The sequence below is a fragment of the Euleptes europaea genome, chromosome 20 (assembly GCF_029931775.1).
Source record: "Euleptes europaea isolate rEulEur1 chromosome 20, rEulEur1.hap1, whole genome shotgun sequence".
Taxonomy (NCBI): domain Eukaryota; kingdom Metazoa; phylum Chordata; class Lepidosauria; order Squamata; family Sphaerodactylidae; genus Euleptes; species Euleptes europaea.
The window spans coordinates 24,844,756-24,854,835 of NC_079331.1; the positions used below are offsets into that span (position 1 = coordinate 24,844,756).

Here is a 10,080-nt window from a genome sequence, read left to right on the forward strand (position 1 = left end):
GAAGTTGCACGCTGTTATGAAAGCAAACTGCCAAAGAGCAGAATTGGTCACACCCACCGGAGACATGCATACAGTAGCAAAAGAGAATAGCAAAGTGCAGGCTTGAACTCACATCCATCGATGTCAGCTTCTGAACTTGATCTACTATCAGTGACCTCAAGGGGGAGATCACAATGGTGACGCCTGAGGAAACGCAGGCCGGCAGCTGATAGCATAAACTCTTGCCACCCCCTGTGTCAGACAGAAAAACAGAGGTGTCTGAAGCGTAGGCAGGAGGCAAAGGAAGGTTATCCAAGCAAAGCTTGACCAAGGCTAAAATGATCCTTGACACTATGCCAGCAACCAATTTCAAATCTGATTTTCCAGAAGGCGGTTGCACAGGCCACAAAACAACGTTGCACATATGAGCCATTTTAGAGTCAAATTATTTCAAGTTGCCTAAATACAGAGATTATATTCACAGCAAAAATTCTGAAGATATCATTCCTTATAGTCATTTATATAGCAAGGGATAAATCAGCTCTGCAGTTAATAAGAAATGCAACGGATTCTGCGAGGCCTGGGGCCTCCACACAGCTTTACATTTTTACAATATTTTTTAAAATAGTTTTATTTTAAAACTATTTTTTGCATTCCTATTCTCCAGGAGCTTGCAAATTAATTTTTCTTATTGATATTCAGTTGAAATAGTATGTTATGGCTGATAAAAATGTTTGGACTCGTAAGTAATTTTTATTAAATAAGTAAATGAAAAAGATTAAAAAGCATTTTTTCTTTACAGGCCTTCAGAAAGGTCTGGAAAGATGGATTGAACAGGTGTAGTTTAATAGCTCAATGAGATATTGAAATTGTGTTTTTATTCCTGAATAAATTCCTGAATATGAAGGAATATAGTGTTGGTGTGTTAGTGACCACCAAAGACTGTTCAGTCTAAACATGTTTGGTCTTTTAGGATTTTCTGTGGAAATGCTTTCTTTCTCACACTACTTTGTATATCTATTAAAGAACAATGGTTTTCTTCAGCATTATCTATGGTTCTGAAATAGACTTAATCTGTTCCTGAACCACTGCTGGCTCACTCACTCCGCCCACGTCCCAGCCCCAAATTTTGCTATCTATCTTGGGCTGCACATTATACAATACCGAGCATAACCCTGGGCACTGAATTGTGAGCTGCACAAGTCACAGCATCTCATCACCCCGAGACGTTGAAGCTCCTTTCGCAAGACCCCCTCATTGGCAGCAAACTGTAGGGCCTCTTTGCCCCCCCCCCATTTATTGCCACCCCCGGCAGCTCTTCCCAGCACCCACCTGTAGGCATCAAGATGAAACAGTCTTCATTCAGCAGAGCAGCATTGATGGCCTCCAACTGATTGACTCGGAAGTGATGAAGGCCAAATCTTTTGTGAAATATCTTCATCATTTCGTTGGAATGGGGAAATGTTAAGCCTTTGAAGCACTCCAGTGCTGTGTTTTTAGGTGGATTTTGGATCAGTGGGGCTAGGAGAGAAGATTGAACAAAAGGCATGGCTTTTGATGGAGTTTTCCCAAAGTGGCGCTTCCCTGGCACCTGCCGTGTTTTCCAGGAAAGTGGACAGGGCCATGGTGAAAGCAGTGTGGCTGCTCCTGGACCGGGGCCTGCTGCTGCTGGACAAACAGGTGGTGTCCGGGAGGGGGGCTTTTGTCCAACTTTGACCGGTTAACCAGTGGTGGTCTTTTCTGGGCAGAAAAGATATGGCTGCTGTAGTGCATGCCCTGGTCACAGAAAGGTTAAGATTACAGCAATTCCGCTGATGCAGGGCTTCCCTGGAGAAGTGCTTGGAAATGTCTGTGGGTGCAAGTCAGAGTGCCGACTGGGCTGTGTCACAGGGGCCGGAGCACTCCAGCGCTGGTCCGTCTACACTGGCTCCCCATCTGTTTCTGAGCCCAGTTCCGGAACTTCCTCCCTAAGGATATTTGGCTGTCCCCCCCTCTCCCCCTTCCACCTCTGGGTGAAGACTTCTGAGTTTTGGCTGGTGGTCCCTCCTTCCTGCCTTGTGTTTTATATCTGCTATCGTTTCTATACAGACTCTGGTTTTAACTGCTAGCCGCCTTGGTGGCCCCAATTGAGCAGAAAGGCGGGATATAAATGTTGTCAATAAACAAACTAAAAACTCCCAACAGTCTTCTGCACAAGATCCTTGGTGCTGTCAGGGAAACCAGCATGAGAGGCAAGAACAAAACAACTGTCCTCTCTGCAACAGAGTCCCTCCAGAATCATCTAAAAATACAGACAAGGTACTAGGGTTGTCTGTCTGCTTCCTCTCAGTGGAAAATCCACCAGCACTAAAGCCTCTCAAAGGCAGCACTATATATGTGCACACACACCAAGCCACACCTTGTGTTGGTTTATATGTTGACTTTGGACCCCAGAAGAAGCCTCCAAGATGTGAACCTGCTCCTTCAGAGGGACTGCAACCACCTCCAGGACAGGCTGGCTGAGTCCACCACCTGGGTTATCTCCACATTCCACAGGCCAACCAGGACTACGACAGGAGCAACAAACTGGCTGACGGGAACATCCTGAAGAGACTTCAGGAGCCCTCCCGGAAGCATCAGCTTCCTGAGGAGGACCGTCCTCAGCAGCCACTCCCTTTTGCAGAAGCTCCCATTGTCCGTGAGTCTAAACCTCACTGGACCACTGGCTGACTGCAAAACCCCCCTTTTATCAAGCCACATACTTTGACCCTAGAAGAAACTCAATCAAGCACACGTCTGGCCATGTACGTAGGAATCGGAACGTTCCAGGAACATCAAGGTGCCAAACCATCCCTGAAATCCTGAGCTACACCCGAGGGGTAGCCTTGGCAAAAACACTGAAATCCTCAAGGGCGGCAAACCTCAGGGTCTTCAATATCCATCCCGAGACCACTTCCATCAAGGCAAGCAAGGGGCTGTTTGGGAAATACGCCAATAGAATCCCTATTCTATCCCAAGCTGCCAGCATAAAGGTCACCCCCCCAAAACTGGGACTCTGTGTAACAAAACACCTGGTAAGTACCACAGATCACTGCCACACCCCCTCCCCACCCACCGGGGCCCACAAAACCGTGATCAGTTACAGAATTAGCATAGTTTACCTGCACAGCTCTTGACAGGCATGAAGCTGTTTGGTTGGGGGGAAGCAGAATTTGAAAGATGGCCATTTCGTTCCACTGCAAGGGAGATTTTTCCTTTGGCATGATGATCTTCCCGAACAAGTTGGCAGAGCCCCACTGACGGCTGTTCAACTACGGAGCTATTTAGCATATCATCCAGTTGATCGAAATCATCAATATCAAAATCCAGGTCTGCTGCTGAAGAGCACCTCTCGCCTCCCAAATGGCTCTTGGCCAAGCAGGGATTGTTTTGGTCCCTTGCAGCTGCCAGGGTCAACTTGGAACTCAGCCAGCACTCGCTGCTCTCATCCCCAAGCAACGATCCTTCAAGGACATCCCACTTGGATAAAGAAATTCCTGCATTTTCTGAGATGTCACTGTTCAAACTGGAACTCTCTGAAAGACTTAATACCTCAGCCTCATTTGGGGGCTGTGTTTTGGGAGCAAAGGGGGTTGAATGATATTTGTGCGGGTTCTCAACAGCAGGTAGAGATCTGGAGAAAAGTTCACCACCACAGAAAGAGCTCCTTCGGGGGCCAGTGGCGTTACCCTTTTTTAGTTGACGAGAAACATCACCACACAGAGAGTTGTCACCCCCCAAAGATGTTTGGTGGTTTACGTTGGGAGAGGTATTGGTGTTCTTCCCACGTGCTTCAGTATAATTTAACAGTCTTCTTCTGCAAAGAAGGAACAGACTGTTAGCACAGCACCCATCTCTTCCATTATCTGTTTCCTTTATTTGTCATTTGCCTTCCTCACTGAGACTCAAGGCGGAGAACGCCGTGTAAATCAATGCAATCAATACAGGATTACAGTAATCTGGAACACGGCATGAAATATGACATCATATGATTTAACAATGCAAAAATTACATTAATTACATAGAAATATTTAGTTTTCGAAATAAGCATAAAAACAAAGAAGCAAGAGTAGGGTAATATATATAGCAAAAAGATAAAACTATACTATACGTTCACAGTCCTGCCTCCATTACAAAAGTGCCTTCCTGAACCATCCCATCATAACACAGAAGTGTCTCCTTCATTTTTTAAAAAAATATCTTTTTCACAATGTTTGCAGAACGACTGGCCACAACAGGGAATGCCTGTTGGTTTTCCCCGTTTGCAGGGTGGCCACTCCAGGCGGTCTTAAGCAGGTGTGTGCGGCTGTCCTGGTGGAGCATAGCAAGATGACAGAATCATAAAGTTGGAAGGAACCACCAGGGACATCTAGTCCAACCCCCTGCACAATGCAGGAAATTCACAACTACCTTTCCCCCCACACACCCCCAATGACCCCTACTCCATGCCCAGAAGATGCCCAAGGTGCCCTCCCTCTCATGATCTGCCTGAAGAGAGGCAGCCTTGTGGAGAGGAGGACCCGAGGCCACACAGGGCTTGAATCAAACTCACGAGCTGATGGGTCAGCCAGTGGAGTAACAGCAGAACAGGTGTGATATGCATGCTCCATCTAGTCCCTGATAATAACAGAGCTGCAGCATTCTGTACCAATGGGAGTCTCCAAGCCGACATCAAGGGCAAACCCATGTAGAGCATTACAATAGTCTAGTCCCGATGTTACTGTGGCATGGATCTTGGCGGTTAGATCACCCAAGTCAAGGCAGGGGGCCATCTTCCAGGCTACACCAAATTAGAAGAAAGTGTTTTTTTGCAGAGATGTTAACTTGCTTCTCCATCATTAACGCTGGATCCAGTATAACCCCCAGGCCCTTAATGGAATCAACAAGAGTCAGTTGAGCACCACTGAAAGGGAATAGTAGAATGTCCTCCAAGGCCTCAGCCTTCCCAGCCAGAATTACCTCTGTCTTTTCAGGATTCCATTTCAATTCATTCACTCAAGCCACTGTCTGATTACTGTAGTTCAATGGCTAAAAGACCTCTACCATATTGCCTGGTATTTGGATAGAGATATAGAGTTGGGTGTCATCAGCATATTGACGACAACCTACTTCAAAACTATGAATAATTTCTCCTAAGGATTTTACTTAAGAGATTGAATAGCACAGGGGGGTAAAACTGCACCCTGAGGGCCTGGTTTCAAGGGGCAACCCTTGGAGTCTGGTCCATAAGAAACGATTTAGGATTGTGGCCTCTGGGAGGGGAGGAAAGCCGTTCGCAATTGCTAGAAATTTCTTTGTGCAGCTCTAACAACGTGCTTCATCTTTACCTGGGTTTTAATCAGTAATACAAAAGTGTTTAGTAGGTTTCAAGCCTCTTATTACTTTGAGAGGCTGATACAATTTAGGAAAGCCTAACACATTCCGAGCATGCGTAAACCACAGAGTGCGCCTACAAGTGCACAAACACATTCTGAATGACTGAGGCCTCCAAACCTGTGATCTCTCTTCTGCAGAAGCTCCTTCCCATGAGACAAAGACTTCAGCTCCCTTTCTGGGATGGAATCCAACAGATCACAGATTCCCTCCATCACACAGTACAGAAGATTTCCGTGCTGCAACAAGTTATCTGAAACATCATCAAGGTATACCGTGTTAGTTGCAAGCAATCCATTAAAGCTGGCACTCAAACCACTGATCCCCAACATGTCTGTATGATTCAGTAGGACTTAAATATATTTCCGATTGATATTTGCCATGACTGCTTTGTCTCTACTTTGTTTGTGAAGCCAAGGGGGCAGTGGCCCGAAGTTTGGGAACCACTGATCTAGTTCCACGGGCAAACCCAGAGATTCACCCAAAGGGCTGTGCAGCTATTACACCTTGTCTATTCCAATTCAGTCAAAGGGCATTTAGGTGCAATATTCAGCTGCATCACCACAATCACGCTTGACTAAAGGACCACCTTCTTTAATGGCATGAACCCTAGTGTATCAGTTTTCTCACTCCAGGACACTCTACTTCAATGATTTTATGATTAAAAGCTTATAGCCAGCTCCCAGTGAATAACCAAACAAACCCCCCTCCAGCCTCGAAACCTTTATCTTCCTCTCGGGTAGGAGCATCTCTTAAGGCCCAGAAACCTCCTTCAGACTGCTCCCATCCAATGCTCATGACTTTCACAAAGATTCCCCTGCCTCCACCGAAACCCACATTTGGGGGGGGGGGTTATTCTCTGATTCCCAGGAGCGATGGTTGCCTTCCCTATTCCAACTTGAACTGAGCTTCTGCAGTCCTGAGCCAGATTTTTTTGGACTCCTCAACTGCTTTCCCAAGTACGCCTTCTGAAACCACAAGGCCCAGGTTGTGCGATAGTCAGCGCTACATGTGGATCATTGGACACCTGGACACTATAAGTGACTCCAGAAAACATCCCCACATAGAAAAAGGCAGACAGTATATAAATATTTTAAATAAACGAAAAAATTCCCTTCGGTGAAAAATAATTGTAAGAATTCCATCAGATGAGCGCTGTTGCCCAGAGCAACCACAGTGCTGGAGTACCCCTCACCATGCCAAGAGATTTACCCAACCACAATGCTTTTATCCGGTCTGCCCTAGAAGAACACGGGGCAACTGCATATTCTCCGAAAGAGAAGAACCAGACCCCACAGCATGAGGTGGCTTTACCTTCCTGCCCTTCATGGGAGCAACAGCTGGCGAAAGCAGAGTCCACTGAGCTGCTTTTCACGTATTCAGCTATTTTCTCAAGAGGAGATTCTCTGAAAATAGGACATGAATATGAAGTCATTAAGAACCCCAGTTAAGTACACAGTAGAGAAAAAAAGCTTTCATTTCAAAGCCTGTGCAAAGGTTCTGATTAGGGTGGTGCATCTGGTAAAGCCAAACTGAAAAAAAACCCTGAAAAATACCTTATTGGTATTTTTTTGCCAGGGGCGTGGGGTGGGAACCCCGAAAAACATGGTCGTGATTTAACATTATTCAGCACGCTTTGGTCCCGCCATCATTTTAAATAAAAAATGGGGGAATTCCCCTCTCCCTTACCTGCAGGCTGGCTGGGTCTTGGGAGGTGGCAGGCGGCTCGGCTCAGCATTCAGCTCTGCGCCACCCACAACCTCAGAGACCCACGTGGAGTTTGGAGGTGTCTGGAATTTTTCGGGTTTGGGTATAATAGACCCGAAAAATCTGGAATATCCGAAAATAGCCATTATGAGGATATGGCTTTTAAAAAATATTTCTAGGTCTATTAAATCCGAAAAACCCTGGAAAAACGGTGCGCATCCCTAATTCAGATTCCTTTGTTACATGTGTTTGAAAGGGGAAACCACATTAGCTATTGCCCAGTATTCACATTCTGAAACCAACACTGTTGTCTGCCTGACCAAGAAAACACATTCCCTATTAACCCTTTTCTCCTATTGGCTTTTTTGGCCATTCCCTGACTGGCTGCTGTGGCTAATTGGCTAAGAGTAAACAAATTGAAACTAACCCTGAAAAGACAGAGATTGAGAAGGCGGAGATCTTGAAGGACTTCATGCTCTTCACTTTGCACAGGTTTCTGCTAACTCGGTTAAGATCCTTGGGGTTATACTGGATTACTGCTGGAGCAGCAAGTTCATGCAGCTGCAAAAAACGCTTTCTTCCAATGGCCTCCTTGATATGGCTGATCTGGACACCTGGATCCACGCCTTACTAGACTACTGTAATGCACTACACGTTGCTCTCCCATAAAAACTAACTCAGAAAATCAGCTATTAGTGGGAGCTGGGGGACCATGGTTAAGGGCTGTGGTCTACACTACTGCACATAGCTTTTACTGTCTGGTGCTGTAAGTATGATCCTACTATCCTGACTGTAAATATGATCCTACTATGAAATTTCTACATTGTTTAAGACATCATGTTAATACTTATGCTTGAATCAGCTGTTTTCAGATTTCAGGTTGGTGCCAGATTTCTACAATACATGTTCAACTGCATTGCTTATTGGCTACTCCTTCCTGTAAACTGTATTGACTTACTCTGTGTAATCCACCTTCAGTCCTAGTTAGAACGGTGGACTATAACTGATGCAAATATGTAAATAGAAAACACTCAAAATTGGTGAGTTGGCTTGGTCATCCCAAGTGTGTTTTATTTATTTATATTATTTATGGGCCACCTGAACCACTTCTGCAAGAGAGGTCCTGAGAAAGGGTTTCTTACACTTTTGTGCACGTTTCAGTAACAGTATACTGTCATAACACCTCTCCGGAAATCCAAAGGTGGAGGGCACTGAGGTGGGTGGTAGAGGTTTGGGCACTATATACTTTTTAAAAGATAGTAAACAATGTATTAGTAATAGATGTAACAGTGCTCTATATATGTTTTTGTATGTTATATGTTTTATTTTGTATTTTCTTTTTTTCTTTTGTTTAATTTTGTGTTTAATTATAAAAGCAATAAAAATTTATAAAAAAAGAAAAGAAAGGGTTTCTTACACTTTTGTGCACGTTTCAGTAACAGAGAATACTAATTGGATGTGACATACTGAGTACTTTTAAAAGCCGATGAGGCAGGAGGCATTTCTTTCACTGGGGAGGGAGGTACGAAGTCTTCTTCGTGATTGTCGTCGTCTTCAAGGTCAATGCACACCACTAGATCACGCAACTCTTCATTTGGTTCCTCGCCTCTGTTGCGGCCAAAAGCATTCTGTGCTTTAACACAATGAGCACACAGCAAAAACATTTCATTCGCTTCATATTATCATCAATCTTCAGAACAGTCTACTTTAAGTCACAGAAATGGCTTGAAGTATTAATTTATGGGGAAAATTATATTGACCCATACAAAACCCAGAAGAGTGCTCTGTGCTCCATTCCCCCCCCCAAAGAAGACGGAACCCGCCCCCCCCATGCCGACGCTGGAATGAAGCCCCCGCAGCGACGAAGCCCCGAACACCAAACGCTGCCCAGGTCCGGCGCCTTAAGCCCTGGCCGGGAGAAGCCCGCCCCTTCGGAGGGAGGGAGAGGGAGCGCAGCCCCCGCCTCCCCCCCGCGGGCCAGTCACCTCCTGCCGCGGCGTCTGCGCGGCACCCTCGAGGGCCCCCCTCGGCGGGGCCGGGGCGCAGGAGCGGCGGGCCGGGCGGGGGCGGCGCGCGCGGGGCGGCCCGCCGGGGCTCCTCGAGCACGAAGTCCTCCCAGTCGCTGCTGCTGCCGTCGTCGGACAGGAGGCGCCGCTCCGCTGGTCGGGCTGACACGCGTCGGCCGCCGGCCGCAGCATCCCCACGTGGCGGGGCCGGTTCTCCTCCTCCTCGCCCCTCCGGCGGCGTTTGCAGGCCGCGCCCGTCCGTGCCCCGGCCCTTCTTGAAGGTGAAGCCCCTGCGGGAAGAGAGGCCCGTGAGCCCGCATTCCCCTCAGAGCGAGGCGCCCGTCCCACCCCCACCCCCCCCACCCCCACCCCCGGCCCGTCCCACTGACCCGGGCCTGCGCTGGGGGGCGGCGTGGGCGTTGGCGCCGGGGGTCCGGCCCTGGGCGGCGTGGAGCGCCAGCTGCTGGCGGAGGTTGTTGAGCGGCAGGCCCGCCATGGCCGCCTCCTGCCTGCCTGCCTTCCCGCCCGCCCTTCGAGCTCGGCGCCTCCGCGGCGTCGCGCGGCTCCGATTGGCTGCCCGCCCGACGCGGCTGCCGCAGGAAGTGACGCCAGGACCGCACTTCCGACGCCGGCGCCCGCGGGAGGGCGGGGCCGGGGAGACCGCCCGCCGGATCTTCCCGAGGGGAGGGGCTCGAGGGTCATCTAGTCCACCCCCCTGCGCAACGCGGGAGATTCGCAGCGGCCTCCTCCCCCCGCGGCCCCTGCTGCCCCGCGCCCAGGCGGGCCCCCCCCGCGCCCAGCGCCACCCCCCCCGCAAGTCCCACCTTCCGCTGCTTTCTTAAAACGTTGCCGTTTGTTTTTTTAAAAAATCTTTTGATGGCCGTTGCCAACCTCCAGCTGTGAAGTTTAGAATAATCAACAGCACCCCAGCTCAGAATTCAAATCAAATAGAAATAAGTGACTTTCATTTAGCAAATAGTGCAGATAGACAATAATT

The 10,080-nt window shown here is 48.1% G+C and overlaps 1 protein-coding gene across 1 annotated transcript in view; it reads right to left on the reverse strand.

Moving 5' to 3' along the window:
• Nucleotides 1-8,606, reverse strand: part of BLM (BLM RecQ like helicase) — a 34,296-nt gene extending 25,690 nt beyond the window's left edge. Inside the window, exons 1-6 of the mRNA XM_056865731.1 lie at nt 8,545-8,606; nt 6,685-6,776; nt 5,491-5,623; nt 3,120-3,814; nt 1,312-1,500; nt 113-231 (exon numbers count right to left, since the gene is read on the reverse strand). Coding sequence (XP_056721709.1) covers nt 113-231; nt 1,312-1,500; nt 3,120-3,814; nt 5,491-5,623; nt 6,685-6,776; nt 8,545-8,579 — 1,263 coding nt within the window. The 5' untranslated portion in view covers nt 8,580-8,606. The remainder of the gene's footprint in view (nt 1-112; nt 232-1,311; nt 1,501-3,119; nt 3,815-5,490; nt 5,624-6,684; nt 6,777-8,544) is intronic.
• Nucleotides 8,607-10,080: the final 1,474 nt, after the last annotated feature.